Source organism: Megalobrama amblycephala, linkage group LG14 (genome assembly GCF_018812025.1).
Source record: "Megalobrama amblycephala isolate DHTTF-2021 linkage group LG14, ASM1881202v1, whole genome shotgun sequence".
NCBI classification, from domain to species: Eukaryota; Metazoa; Chordata; class Actinopteri; order Cypriniformes; family Xenocyprididae; genus Megalobrama; species Megalobrama amblycephala.
In genome coordinates this window covers 19,643,852-19,659,690 of record NC_063057.1, presented here as the reverse complement: position 1 = coordinate 19,659,690, position 15,839 = coordinate 19,643,852, and the positions used below count along the sequence as shown (strand labels likewise).

The following is a 15,839-nucleotide window of genomic DNA, read 5'->3' as shown; positions in this document are numbered from 1 at the left end:
TAATATTAAATTCTAAATATATTATTATTTTTATACATCGCTGTCCGAAATGCATTCTATTCTATTCTAAATGATATTTTTATATATGGCGGTCCATATTGACCAATTGACCAATCAGAATCGTGCAATCATCTGAAATTCTATTCCATTCTATATTCGTCTGTTAAATTTTAAATATAAATTTTATACACGGCTGTCTGAAATGCAATATTCTTTTCTGTTAACATCTATTATATTCTGTTCCTTTCAGTTGTAAGTAAATTCTGTTTGTGTTGTACATTATGTTCAAAAGTGAATTTAAATCTAAATTTAATAAAAAATAAAACTGAAATTAAAAGTTATTAATGTTAAATTCTATTAGCCTACATGTTATTCTATTAGATTTCATTCTATAACAGATTTTTTTTCTTTTCTTTTCTTTTACTTTTTTTCTTTTCTGAATCTGATTCTGAATTTTCCAAGTCATCTAAATGTTTTTGAAGTGTAGATATTTCACTTTTGAGTCTCGGCTCTCGTCTGACAGTGACATTGGCCTCTGAATGCCGTGTGTTACGCGCCCGCTCCCCGCCCAGCAGTGCGTTATCGCGCTGAGATAACGTCTTTCGGGTCTCCGGGTGTGATAAACGGCAACCAAATCCTCAATCTCCTCCTCTACAACCTTCGATCTCTGGAACTTAGGAACTTACATAATTCCCAGGACGACCTAATGCTCGCACCTGACGCGCCACCGGTCAGTGTTGGTCCAGGCTGCTGCTCGCCATCATGACCTGCTGTGATCAGAAATGCGCGCTCATCACAGGGGCCGTGCTGGGCGCCCTGATCGCCGTGCTGGGCGGGATTCTCATCCCTGTGGGCAACATGTTTATTGAAAACACCGTGAACAAGGTAAGCCGTCGTCTTTTCTTATCAATATTCGGCGCACATGCGTTTGCAGATACTCCAGACAGACAGCTGTACATGTCATGATGAAGTTGCTGTGGAGAAATATTCTGAATAATTTAGGAATCGCCAATGCAGGGTGCAACGTAATTAATGATATATGAGATTAAATAAAATGGGGTTTATGGGTCAAGGACAGAATGTTGGGGCATGTGCAATTTATTGATTAGAATTTAAGTTAACATTTCACATTTTCTTCTGCTCTTTCATGAACTGTCTTAATGTTTAAATTGAGCTGAAAAGCCATTAAAATGACGTCTAATACATTTTAAATAAATATATGTCGTGTATGTTGGTATTTCATATTAAAGGTATTTAAACAGCCGGTTCTTGTCTTGCCTCATAAAGTCAAGGTCAGTGACTGTCTGTGTTAAATGAGCTGTATTTTTCTTCTGAGCCAAAAACATTGGAAATGTTCAATAGCATTATTATAGCCAAGATTTTAAGGTGTGTGCCTATACAGAGATTGACTGAAAATAAACCCATGTTGACAAAAATTCATTTGATTGTGACAACTTGCCCCAGTCTCCCTTGTATACAAGAATAAAAAGGTATAAAAGAGTATCAAATACCAAGAATGTTTTGTGTCTCTAAAGGAAACGGTGTTGGAAAGCGGGACTTTAGCATTTGACACCTGGACGTCTGTTGACACAGCAATATACAGGCAGTTCTGGCTGTTTAACGTTCAGAACCCTGACGAGGTTGTAAGTCAAGGGGCCAAACCTGTGCTGGTGCAGAAAGGACCGTACACGTACAGGTAAGATCTGTCGCCATAAAGATAGACATCAATCTTATTTTCCAGCAAATTCACCTCTTGATCTTTAAAATTCAATTGACTAGATCACTATCTCTTGATCTAGCATCTCAATGCATTAGTAGTTTTGCCTATAGTATAGACTATTTGTGCCTACTTCTTATATCAACATAATGCACTTCAAGCTTTCGTCATGCTGTTAGCATTTAAACGTTGTTTATAAGTTAGATTAATATACTTTTACATACACACATATACATTTTAGGGGCATCAATTGGCTTAATTACCAAGGATACAAGTCTTTTTAAAAAAAAAAAATGTTATCTGATGTTACATATTCTTAAAATATAGCATTACGCTGCTTCATAGAAATATGACCAGTAAAACACCACGTAACCTTCCACTTTTAGCCACTAAATGGTCATAATGTATTTCCTAATGGTCTGATATGCATGCTCTCATCCTCTCTGTTGTCTTTCAGGACACGTTTTCTCCCCAAAACAAATATCACCTTCAATGATAACTTCACTGTGTCCTTTGTGCTTCCGGCGGGAGCCATCTTTGAGCCTGGCTTGTCAGTAGGAACAGAGGAAGACATATTCACATCACTCAACCTGGCTGTAGCAGTATGTATTTCAACAACCATCTCTTGCCATCCGTCTCTGCCCTTCTGTCTTCCTCCTTGTCTCTTTTCCTCCCTCGTTCTCCATGCCGAGTTAATGTGATGAGTAATCTTCAAGACTGGATTAATGGCTGCTGAAAATTCAGCTTTGCCATCACAGGAATAATTTACATTTTAAAGTATTAACTGTTATTTCGATTTGAATAATATTTTAAAATGTTACTGTTTTTACTGTATTTTTGAGCAAATGAATGCAGTCTTGGTGAGCATTAAGAAACTGGTCACACTTTATATTTGGTGTCTTTACTATACACACATCAAAAAATATGTACAATGTTATTGTGCTGATGTATGGCAAAGCACTTTTGTTGCTGTTGAGGTGGGATGCGGGTTAGGTTAGGGGCCGGTTTGGGTATGTTTAAGGGGTAAGGGAAGTGTAATATAGATGTAATTACAGAAATTAATTACAGATGTAATTACATGCAGGTAATTATAATTATATAAGTACAATGTAAAACATGTATGTACATAATAAGTGCATTGTATCAAATGATTAATTTAAATGTTTGGACATAATAAAATAAATAAAGTGGGATCAAAAAGCTATCCGACCCCAAACTTTTGAACAGTGGCATTTCCTTCTGTTCAGAAGATTGATGATCAAATGATCAAAAGTGACAGTAAAGACATTTTCTTTTCTGTTCTTTTGAAGTTTCTATTCATCAATGAATCCTAACAAAAATGTACACAATGTAGCACAGCTGTTTATTGATAATAATAAGAAATGTTCCTTGAGCATTAAATCAGCATATTAGAATGATTTCTGAAGGATCATGTGACACTGAAGACTGGAGTAGTGAAGTTGAAAATACAGCTTTGCCATCGCAGCAATAAATTACATTTTTAAATATATTTTAAATAGAAAAACATTATTTTAAAACTGTAATAATATTTCATATTACTATTATTATTTTAATATTATATTATATTAGTAATATTAATATTAAATATATTAACAGTAATATTGTCAAATATTATTACAATTTAAAATTATAGTTAACAATTAAAATGAACAATTTAAGCTGTAACATACACGGCCCTGCCCTGCCTTGGGTTTGAATAGGCAAATGCTTAGGAATCTATGATTGGATCATTATTACAGTGATTATTATGTTTCTTGCATGTTTTATGTTTGGCAACGGTTCTTTCAACCCTTAAAGATGGAGTGTGTAGCTTTTCATTTCTTAAACAACCATGTAGGAAGACACATCATGACTATATTCCAGGATGACAATGTCAAGATTAATCAGGCTCAAACTGTGAAAGAATTGTTGGGAGGGTGCATGAAGAATCATTTTCACACATGAATTGCCACATCTGAGTCCAGACCTCAAGTCCAGTTCTAAAACAAGTCAAAGTTTGTCAGATCGAAAGATAAAATGCCAGATTATGTCCAAAGGCAGCTCAGCACTTGAGTCTGCATGTTAATGCATAACCAACACAGTTGTATAATCATTTCATATTCATTGTTGTAGCTTATATTCATAATTACAGGTGATGTTCGATCAGATAAAAATGTAGGCATTTACAGGTTATAAATGCAAATGTTGTTGACTGAATTCAGAAAGTTTTATTATGGTTCCATACTTGTGCTGTGATCAATCAATATTTTCTTCTCTTCCAGGGTTTCTATGGCTTAATTGATCATAAATTGGCAAATTTGTTTATCCAAAGCTCCAATGCCAACCTCTTCCAGAACAGGACTGTTAAGGAGTTGTTGTGGGGCTACAGAGACCCAATGCTGAGCAGCATGATAGGAGTTTTCTATCCAGTAAGGATGACAACATTTCACTTGCTAATAAATCACCCTTATAGCCCCATTGATTGAAGTATACATAAGTATACACAGAACAATGCAAGTTTACACAAGTTTTATTATGAGTGTGCAAAATCATTTGCAAATTTGGACGTGACCTAAAATGAAACACATGCAATTATATAAGTAAATGATACAAGCAAATATGTATTTAAGAATACAAAGACTAAGAATGTCCGATGTAAGAATACTTAAAGGCCCCAAGAAATGGTTTGACAAAATATGATGCATGAAAAAGCCAGAAAATTTAAATTTCTTTTAATTCTGAAGGTTTTTAAATCGGAGACTAAGAAATGCTCCCAGTTTGTACTGCCCCATATTTATGCTTTAATATTCAAAGAGAAAATATCTCTGTTTATTCTTTTAGTACAATGACACCACCGATGGACCATACACTGTGTTCACAGGCAAAGATGACATCAAAAAGGTAGCCACGATTGAACGCTGGCAGGGAGAAACGTAAGTATGTTACATTAGCATGAAAAATACATGCAACGTGCAACATTTACATGTAAATAAAACATGCATGTAGTAAAACTCAGACTAACAGAAAAACTGTTGTACAGATCACTGAGTTACTGGAATGACCCTTATTGCAACAAGATAAATGGAACAGGCAAGTTTACCTCCAATATATTTCATTAATATCGAAATAATTGTAATTATGTTACTATTGACATGCAAATATGTGGTATGTCCCAAAGCTGTTGACCTAAAACTGTGATAGTTGTGTCCATAGATTTGCATCTGTTTATCATCTAATTAAAGGCACTTCTGCAAGTCACCATTTGTTCTAAGATTTCCTTTACAACTGTAATATTGCACACATTATTCAATTGTTACTGTTGTATTTATATGTCAACAGATGGTTCCTCCTTCCACCCGTTCCTGGACAAGAAAGAACCTCTATTCTTCTTTTCTTCTGATATCTGCAGGTTAGTTCATTCCCTGTTAATCAGTAGAAAAAGCAAAAATGTCATTGCTTTATAGAACAAAATATGAAATCAAAGCATCTGCAAACAGCTGATTCTAAATCTTTTTTCAAAACTTACTTAAATTCTCTCTCAGAACTAACTTTACTAGCTGGCAAGATCAATTTTTCAATTTGTCATTTAACACAAAACTTTGTTTTGTGAAATGTTTTGCTTAAAAACTGTGCTTATGCTAGCATTCTTTACAATAAACACCATTTAGTTTGACATGGTGTACTGTATGACATTTATACATGCAAACATAAGTGACACTGGTGTCCACATACTTTATGAGACTACTATATGCTATTTTGATATGCATCAGCAATGTTCTGATAATCTATTGATTAAAGTCCCGTTTACTCCATGAGGGTTCATGGACTTTCATCTCTTCGTGTCCGATTAGTTTGATAAGATATAACAAATCCAAGTGAAGGTTTCATGTGTCCACTCTTTTCTTTGTCATTACCACCAGAGGTCAGGCCACTCCTTCTCTTCTGCAGGGTCAGAGATGTCAGAAAAGATTCTAGCAGTGCCAACATTCCTTCACTTTCATCATAATACGTCATCTGTGACTAGAAAGCTATAACTGCAGGAGATCAAAGCTAGACAGTGTCTTTTTTTCATTTAGTCACATGATAAGTGTTAAAAATGTATTACAGAGACCACATGTTAAGGCTTTTGAAATGTCTATATTTTTTCCTCATGTTTTCATTCATGCATATACAATGGCTAAAAAAGAATTTAGACACTTAACACACACAGCACACTTAAAAATGTATTAATGTTATTGCATACATGTATGTGTGTATACATACACACACACACACACACACACACACATACATATATATAATATAAAATTGAACTTATTTTAAAATATATTGCACACTTTTCAAACAAAGCAAAATATTTCACAAAAATATTAATGTAATATAATGAAAACATTTAAAAAATGTAATGTAATAAAAAAAATAGAAAACATCTCAGGTAATGTATGTAACCATGGTTCCCTGAGATAGGGAACGAGACACTGCGTTTGACACGCTTTGGAACGCCTCCTCGTGAACCGGTGTCTGAAAAGCATATGATGTCATCATTGCGCGACCTGGAAGTATATAAGGAGGCAGCCCCGATGCATGGCAGGTAACGCAAGCTGCGTTCCATTCGACAGGGTCCCTACGCAGTGTTCACTGCTCCCTACTCCCTGAGCACGGTATATCAGTTGAAGTGGACTTCGCTGGCAATAATTGCTCATTCGGAACGCACTGCAAACATCATCAAAGACAGTCACGACGGTGTCGCGCAGATTATGATATAACATAAATAAATATATATTATATATTCGTATAAGAATAACAAAATGTATGAATACTCAAAACGTAAATTCCTCCATCGGAGAGCCGTTAAAAACTCTTTCAACGGCTCTGCTCCATTGTAGTTCTGTCTGGTGACGCGGTTCGCAGTGACAGTTGGGTGATTTTACCCCTCTACTTCCTGTGAAGTGATGTATCGTGTTCCCTTATTCCCTATGCCGTTCGCAGTGCCCTTCGAACTGAACACGTTCGCTCCCTTCGGAATGGAATCTCACTTAAGATGGCGAAATACCCTGTGAAGTCCATTTCGCAGTCCACTTACGGTCGAATGGAACGCACCTGCAGTGTCTCGTTCCCTGTTCTCAGGGAACCATGGTTATATACGTAACCTGAGACGTTCCCTTTTGAAAGGGAACTCAACACTGCGTTTGACATGCTTTGGGGAACGATATACCAACGCCGCCAGAAGCTTAAAGGGCGGCCTGTGAAGGCCACACACCTAGAACAGATTGGTTGCTGATAAACAAGATCCCACAAACATGGAACTAGCTCAGAATGAAACCGAGTTTAACTAGCAGATAAGACTGTAGAGTGCCCACATATTACAGTCTACCTCAACACATTCCAAAAAACAGTGTACTCCGTAAAAAACACTTTTTACTTTTTAAGCAAGAGGAGTACAACTTACGCCATCATGCTCTAGAGGAGGTCCAAACAGGACCTGCGACTTCAGAATGACACGGGCGTCAGCTAGTGGCAGTGTCTATGCTCTAAGGGAGCCAAATCTGAGAACCAAACTATCCAGTGAAGTTGACTAGTTTAGCTCAACCTGAGCACACATTCCAACAGGCAATGTACTCAGTAAAAACACTTTTTATTCTTTAAGCAAGAGGAGTACAAACTTATGGCATCATGCTCTGAAGTAGGTCCAAACGGGACCTGCGACCTCAGAAAGACACGTGGCGTCAGCCAGTGGCAGTCTAAACTCTAAGGGAGCCAAATCTTAGAACCCAACTATTCAGTGAGGTTAACTAGTTTAACTCAACCTGAGCTTAATTTTATCCACACATTTCACCAGGCAATCTACTCAGTAAAAACACTTTTACTCTTTAAGCAAGAGGAGTACAAACTCACGCCGTCATGCTCTGAGGGAGGTCCAAATAGAATGACACGAGCATCAACCTGTGGCAGTGCTAGTTTCCAACGTTAGAAGTTATGTGTGTGATCAGATCTCAACACTATGGGACGCAGATGCACATACTTCCTGAAACATAATTAGTCTTAACTTAACACCGGTTTGATAACGCTTGCTTTCAAACAAAACAGTCCCTGAAAACGAAAAAGATACTCGGTGCGTTCCAAACGGGATATATCGCCCTCTGAAGGGCACTTCGGAGTGAAAACAATCATGGCCGCCATATTGAAGGGTCATTCCAAACCGAAGTGCTCACAACTGACCACTTCAAAGGGCCCTTTGGAATGAAGGATTTTGAAGGGTACAACTGATCGACACTTCTGGCCCCCATGATCCTTTGCACAGGGAAGTTGTTTGACGTCACAGAATGGGTACAGGAGGCTCGGAGTTTGATTTTACCTATAAATGAATGTATTTTTCTAGCCTGGATGCCAGCCGAACTTAGCCCCGCCCACAACATTTTGAGGTCGGGGAGTTCGGTCTGGACTCGATCCGTAGAGGAGTAATTATGCCCGAACAGAAACTGTTCGGACCAATCACATTGTCAGGGCGATGATTGACAGATTATCACCAGAAACGTAATCAGCCACGTCATCAAAGAGCGCTTGGGGAGTTTGATTGACAAGCGATCTAACCAATCAGAACGCAGCATCCGCCATTTTGTCCGACAAAGCAGTCAGGAGTTAGAAGATTAACCTCGGTGGAGTTAAACTTGAAAAATTGTGCATATTGACGTCTTTCCGCGTTTGAAACAACATTCATTATCATGTTCATTCATGTTTATTTGATGCTATAAATGGACTATTAGGAAGAGATGATCGTTTCACGAGCCTCTTGAGCTGAGGCGCTACAGCAATCTGTCACGATCATGGTCACAACCCATTAAAGAGCCACAAAACGGTTTTTATTGTTTGAATTTTTTTAATAACTACACAGTTTGAAAGCTGGGACTTTGTTTAATATCATAAGTAACCTGCTCTGTCTCGTCTGTCGATGTGTTGTCAGTTTCCTCTTTGCTCCGCGATGTATTTTCCACTCTGTGTGGCGTGACAGCGCCACGGCTTGTCGGACAAAGCAACAGTAACTAAGGGGGGCGAGTCTTTGCGAAAGGTCAATTAGTTTACAACAATGATGGCTGTTGAAGAACTGAGATGTGTAGATTCCGCCATCGCGTCCGTTATAGAAGATATCGACAGCGCATTAATTTTAAAAGAGGAACAGAGGACCGCGATCAAGGCATTTGTCGATGGGGAAAGATGTCTTTGCCGTCCTTCCTACGGGATTCGGCAAAAGTTTGATTTATCAGCTGGCCCCGATGGTCGCTAAGAAGAGTTCTGTTGACAACTATGCATTGCTCAACATACGTCACTTACTCTGTAGCTCTGATTGGTTGTAGGTCTGTCCAATTGAGGTCTTTCCTGGATCGGTTGAAATACGCCCCCATAATCAAAGCCCAATGGAGCAGTATCAGACTCATATTCGAACTAGAATTGAGCATGACCACGTCAGGCTAGTATTTTTCGATACTATTGTAATATTTATACAAGTTAGATTTAGTGCATTATTTTGGTCAAAATTGCATTGTACTTCAACAAAAATACTTTACAGATCCCTTTATCGGTCCATTCAAATGTTTCAAATACGGTGCGATAAACCAAAAATAAATAAATATAGGGCGCAGATTGCACAATCTACTCTTTCTTGATTGTCACGTTAAGATGACGCAGAAGTGCGTTCCAAAAAAAGAGTTTTTTTGACCCCTACACCCTTCATCCCTTCGACGCTCTCACTCCGGAGGGTAAACCCTTTGAAGGGATTAGGGTATAGGGATGAGCCCTTCCGAATGGAACGCAGGGACTGACTGCTTCTCTAGTCGCTATTTATATACTTCCGGGTCACGCAATGATGACGTCATAGGCTGTCGCCGCCCAATAGGATAGTCGTGATTTGATACTTGTTTTCAGACACCGGTTCACGAGGAGGCATTCCCCAAAGTGTGTCAAACGTAGTCTTGAGTTCCCTTTCGAAAGGGAACAATTCATATACACTATTGCTCAAAAGGTTGGTGTCAGTAATTTTTAAAAAATAATAAAAATTTATACTTTTATTCAGCAAGGATGCATTAAATTGATCAAACGTGACAGTAAATTTAAAAAAAAATTGTGCTTTTTTTTCTTTTTTTTAAAGGTTTTTACTTTTTATTAATAAATAAATAAATACTGAAAAATATTCATGGTTTCCACAAAAATGTTCAGCACAACTGTTTTCAAAATTGATAATAATAAGAAATGTTTCTTGAGCAACACACCAGCCTATTAGAATGATTTCTGAAGGATCATGTGACACTGAATTCTGAAGTAATGATGCTGAAAATTCAGCTTTGCCATCACAGGAATAAATTACATTTTAATATTCACATTTAACATATTACGTTAAATTTGTACAAATATTTCACAATATTGCTGTTTTACTGTATTTCTGATCAATTAAATGTAGCCTTAGTGAGCATAAGAGAGTTTTTTTTTTCAAAAACATTAAAAAATCTTACCAACCATTTTGAACAGTAGGGTATTATATCACTTATAAAACAAATGATAACATTCAAATGTTCAAAATGAAGACAAAAGGTATTTGGACACTTTCTGGTTGTCAAACGTTGGTAGACATATCAATAGTTAATGTAATGAAGCACACCTTGCCCACTTGCAACACATTTTGTGCCTGTCCTCTAGGTCAATATCTGCTGAATATGAGAGAACTGTGGACCTGAAGGGAATCAATGTGTATCGGTACATGTTGCCTGCTGAGGCTCTGGCCTCTCCAGCGGTCAACCCAGATAACAAGTGCTACTGTACAAACGATGTGTTCACCAAAAACTGCACTATGGCAGGTCTTCTTGACATGACTCCCTGTAGAGGTCAGTGCTTTGAGCCTCTTATAAAGTCAGCTGAGACTAAAGTTTATTGAATGCATTTGTTTTTCACAATTTAATTTATAAATTTCCCCACAGGAACCCCAGTATTCATCTCTCTACCCCACTTCCTCTATGGCAGCAATGATCTCGCCCAGGCAGTGACCGGACTGAATCCGAATTTTGATGAGCACTCCATATTTCTGGATGTGGAACCGGTGAGGAGCCCATTTCACTTTGCATTTCACAATTTTTTTTTTTAAAGGAGGAAGCTTGAGGATATAATAATATAATGGTTATGCATCTTTTGTCATTTGTAGATTACAGGATTCACTCTGAGATTTGCAAAAAGGCTTCAGCTCAACATGTTGTACGGCCCATCGGCAGATATTGTGTATGTAAACAGACGTTGTGTCAAGAACGCATGTGCGCATTGCTAAATTCATACATGCCTGGCCTAACATGATGACTTGTCTTTCTTTCTCATAGACTTTTGAACAAAATCAAGGACTACACAATGTTCCCTATTTTGTGGGTGAATGAGGTGAGTGCTAATGAAGCACCTATTTAGCAGTTAAGTCCAACTAAAGCAACCGGGCCTATAATAATTTTAGCATTCCCATGTATTACAGAGTAAATATGTCAATTTGACATCTTAATTATTATATATAATATTATTACACACACACACACACACACACACACACACACACACACACACACACACACACACACACACACACACACACACATTTGCTGACATTGAGTAAAATATTTAATGGTAATACAAATACTAAATAAGGAATATTCTTAATAAAAATGGGTCTCATTTACTAATAATTGAGTACACTATTCATATTTATACGCACATTTGAACTTTTCACAAAAATTTCCACCTAATTCACAACACGTGCGTACGGACACAGATTTGTTCTTAAACTCGTTCTAATGTTGATGAATTCGGAGTATTCTAAATGAGTGACCACATACCCAAGATATGTAATTTGCATAAAACACACCCAAATCATGTCCATATAAGGGCTTTTTTTTTCTTGTTAAATTTAGAATAATTTTAGAACGAAAGTTATTGATGAATCATAATTTGTTGAATAAGTTGATTTTCTGATCATATTTCTTTTTCAAGCACATTTTACCAATTCCAAACCACATCAATCTTAATAACTACTATTAATTTTGTATTTAATCATTTATAAGTTATATATAATTGTTCATGAAGGCTGGAAATGAAAAACACGTCATATTTCAGGTGTGCAGAATTATTAGGCAGGTTTTCTTTTACAGGCAAAATGTGCCAAAAAAGAGATTGGAAAGTCAAAAATGGTTAAATGCTCATGAGAAGGATGCAATACTAATGCAATACTAAAAAATTGCAAAGTTAATACTTGACCATTGGGCAGTGAAATGCTCATTAGGTCAGCAGGGTCAGACTGCAAAACTGCAAAAGAATTAAGTGTGAAACCATCAGGAACCCTTTAGTCTCCAGTGCCACCATTTTCCAGAACTGCAACCTACCTGAAGTCTCCAGAAGTGCTCCATTGTGAAGGTGTCAGGATCTCAGAGACTTAGGTTAGGTAAAGAATCCTAAAAAATGACCCCCACAAGCTGAAGTGTTGAAGTGTAAAATACATGAAGACTGATTTTTATAGACTTTATAGACAGGGAAATTGAGAGTGACTCTTGAAGGACCAGCACCACATCCTCTTGTACTACTGTTTGAAAGGTGAAATTGGATTTACCTTGGCATAGTTAAATAACAAGAGTTCAGTACATGGAAATGACATACAGTGAGTCTCAAACAACATTGTTTCCTCCTTCTTATATAAATCTCATTTGTTTAAAAGACCTCTGAAGAAGAGGCGAATCTCAACATAACACCGACTGTTACGTAACAGTCGGGATCATTAATATGTACGCCCCCAATATTTGCATATGCCAGCTCATGTTCAAAGCATTAGACAAGGGCAGCCAGTATTAACGTCTAGATCTGTGCACAGCTGAATCATCAGACTAGGTAAGCAAGCAAGAACAATAGTGAAAAATGGCAGATGGAGCGATAATAACTGACATGACCCATGATTACATGATATTTTTAGTGATATTTGTAAACTGTCTTTCTAAATGTTTCGTTAGCATGTTGCTAATGTACTGTTAAATGTGGTTAAAGTTACCATCGTTTCTTACTGTATTCACGGAGACAAGAGCCGTCGCTATTTTCATTATTAAACACTTGCAGTCTGTTTAATTCATAAACACAACTTCATTCTTTATAAATCTCTCCAACAGTGTGTAATGTTAGCTTTAGCCACAGAGCACTATCAAACTCATTCAGAATCAAATGTAAATATCCAAATAAATACTATACTCACATGATCCGATGTATGCATGCAGCATGCATGACGAACATCTTGTAAAGATCCATTTTGAGGGTTATATTAGCTGTGTGAACTTTGTTTATGCAATGATAGAGTCGAGCGCTCGGGAGGGGGCGGAGAGCGCGAGCAATTAAAGGGGCCGCAGCCTGAATCGGCGCATTTCTAATTATGCCCCAAAATAGGCAGTTAAAAAAATTTATTAAAAAAAATCTATGGGGTATTTTGAGCTGAAACTTCAGGGGACACCTTAGACTTATATTACATCTTGTAAAAAAACGTTCGATGGCACGTTGAATTCTTGATTATTTTGCAGTTAACATGTGTCTTTTCTTCTCCACCTGTTTTTGTCTGACCCTGCTGACCTAATGAGCATTTTGCTGTCCATTGGTCAAGTATTAACTTTGCAATTTCTAATACTGCATTAGTATTGCATCTTTTTCATGTGCATTTAATAATTTTTGACTTTTCAGTCTGAGTTAAATCTCTTTTTTGGCTCATTTAGACTTTAAAAGAAAACTTGCCTAATAATCATGCACACCTGAATATAAGGCGTTTTTCATTTCCAGGCTTCATGAACAATTATATATCACTTATAAATGATTAACTACAAAATTAATAGTAGTTATTAAGATTAATGTGGTTTGAAATTGGTAAAATGTGCTTGGAAAAAAAATATGATCAGAAAATAACTAATAACTAATAATAAACTAATAATTCTGTACAAATTCTGTATAAACATAAATATTCTGGATTGATGTAGGTTACTATGTACATCAATTTGAGAGGAAATTGAATCTTGATTTATGGCCGAGCTTCAATTATGTAAAGTATATTATGTATTATCAACTTTGTAACTGATAAAGATAAAGCATATCTTATATACTTGTTAATATTAATAGGAAAATTTCACATCCATAAAATGAAATGGTCTGACTTCAAAACAAATATATATATATATATACAATCACGTGTCGTGTTTTTATTGATGCCATATACTAGAATATTACAATGATATATAATCGATCATTGTAATATTCTAGTATATGGCATCAATAAAAACATAAAAAAAACATCTAGGTTGAATTAAAGCATTTAGGTCCAACTAAAGTGTTTAGGTTCAATCAGTGATCCATGTTTATCAAGTCAGTAAAATCATATTTAAATAACGTGATTGTATGCTGTGGGTTGTGATTGGTCCAAATATATAACGTTTAATATATAATATAACAGTTCCATTGAGGTTCAGTCAGCTTTCTGAGCCCAAATGTAGTTTATTTCATAATTCAAAAAGTGTACAAACATAGCAATAACTTGAAAATAAACATAAGTTAAACATAAACTTGATGGTAAAGCATGGCAGTGGACTACAGCATTAAAAGATGACAAAGCTAGATCAAGACACATGACAAAATGAGGGCTATAAATAGACAGACTGAGCAATATAGAGCAATATAGAGCAAATAGACAAATGAGCAACACATGAACGCAATGAAACAATAAACCAATGATAACGTAACACAAATGAAAACAAAAGCACATGGCATGAACACAAGGGAAATGTGTGCACACGTGACATGACAAAGAGCCCAACCAAACATCAGCCTTACAATATAGCATTTAGATACAATAAGCCCACTCTAGATCCATTATCTCCACTAGGTACTTTATTGGGACAAACAAAGTAATTTCTGAAATCTTACATCTAATATATCAGTAGAATTATTGTGGTCCATAAACAGCTAATCTCACACATGTCTGATCCCTGGACCGTCATTGCTTGTCTCATCAGAGCAGGATTAGGTGTCGCCTCACTGCTGACTATAGGATTTGTGTCTCTTATTTGTGTTAGACGGCAGTTCTGGACGATGAGACGGCCGACTTGTTCAAGAAAGAGCTGATTTCACGGATGGATCTGCTGGAGGGGTTTCAGATCGGACTTTTAACGGTCGGCTTAATCATATTTGTCAGCTGTACGATTGGATCATTGTTGGTGTGCAGGAAACAGGAGAAAAATGCATATCCTTTTGTTAAATAAAGGGAGGGATGCTTGGTGCTTTGTGTCTTTGATTTTTTGTAATTGGAATTACAAAAAATGTATTTATACAAATTGTAAGTGTATATTGTAATTGTTATTTGAGCTCAGAGTAGTGCAATTCTATTTCTATAATTTATATTCTGCTTTTTTGCGGAGCAAAAATTTCTTTCTTTCTGTATTTGCTTGATATTGTATCAAGTCATATTTTCAGTAGTTATCAAGGGCAAATATTCTGCCATTATGTAGTCATACTGTGGTTGATTTAAATATGAAATAGTTTTGTATGTCAGCACAATTTCAATAAAACAAACAACTGTAAAACTTGGCCTCATTGTTATTTTTGTAATTTTTTCTGTCCTCCTTGCATAGTTGTTGCAAATCTCAAATCACAAATCAAGTTCTGCCTTCTCATGCGTAAGAACAACCACCAGGCTGAAGAGTAGAGAAACAGAGAAAATTCTGAAACAGATTTCTCTGTTATACCCTGTAAATCCATACGATTTATTTTCCACTCTTCAATGGATGCTAAATCAAAATGGGAGGGTTTGCAGAACAAGAGGCCTGTGGTTGAGTGGGACAAAGGGGTTTGTTTAATATTAAAAGTAAGGGTAGGAGCAACCCTCTCTCTGCTTTATGAATTATGAAGTGCCACTGGTCATCTCTGTTGCTTTTCTGCTCTGGTTTGACCCATGGGTTTTGAACTGGTAAGAGCAAACAGCATGTAGATTTATACTCTACTTTGATTTATACTCTACAGTGTATATATATAATGTCTCATAATGTCATTATTTTTGAATACTGCTACCCTATTTATAATGCTTTATGGC

At 36.5% G+C, this 15,839-nt stretch overlaps 1 protein-coding gene across 1 annotated transcript; it reads left to right on the top strand.

The window, feature by feature from the left end:
- Nucleotides 1–520: 520 nt before the first annotated feature.
- cd36 (CD36 molecule (thrombospondin receptor)) lies at nucleotides 521–15,333 on the top strand. The gene is made up of 12 exons (XM_048157166.1): nucleotides 521–885; nucleotides 1,536–1,696; nucleotides 2,175–2,319; nucleotides 4,000–4,146; nucleotides 4,559–4,650; nucleotides 4,758–4,807; nucleotides 5,057–5,126; nucleotides 10,406–10,590; nucleotides 10,684–10,802; nucleotides 10,905–10,978; nucleotides 11,074–11,128; nucleotides 14,827–15,333. Exons 1-12 carry the CDS (start codon nucleotides 763–765, stop codon nucleotides 15,010–15,012), a joined length of 1,407 nt encoding a protein of 468 aa, XP_048013123.1. The 5' UTR covers nucleotides 521–762; the 3' UTR covers nucleotides 15,013–15,333.
- The last annotated feature ends 506 nt before the right edge of the window (nucleotides 15,334–15,839 follow it).

Excerpts from the sequence above, each read along its gene's own strand:
- cd36 (XM_048157166.1), top strand. The coding sequence starts at position 763 with ATGACCTGCTGTGATCAGAAATGCGCGCTCATCACAGGGGCCGTGCTG. Across the intron at positions 10,591-10,683 it reads TGACATGACTCCCTGTAGAG|GAACCCCAGTATTCATCTCT; the intron begins GTCAGTGCTTTG and ends ATTTCCCCACAG. Across the intron at positions 10,803-10,904 it reads TATTTCTGGATGTGGAACCG|ATTACAGGATTCACTCTGAG; the intron begins GTGAGGAGCCCA and ends TGTCATTTGTAG.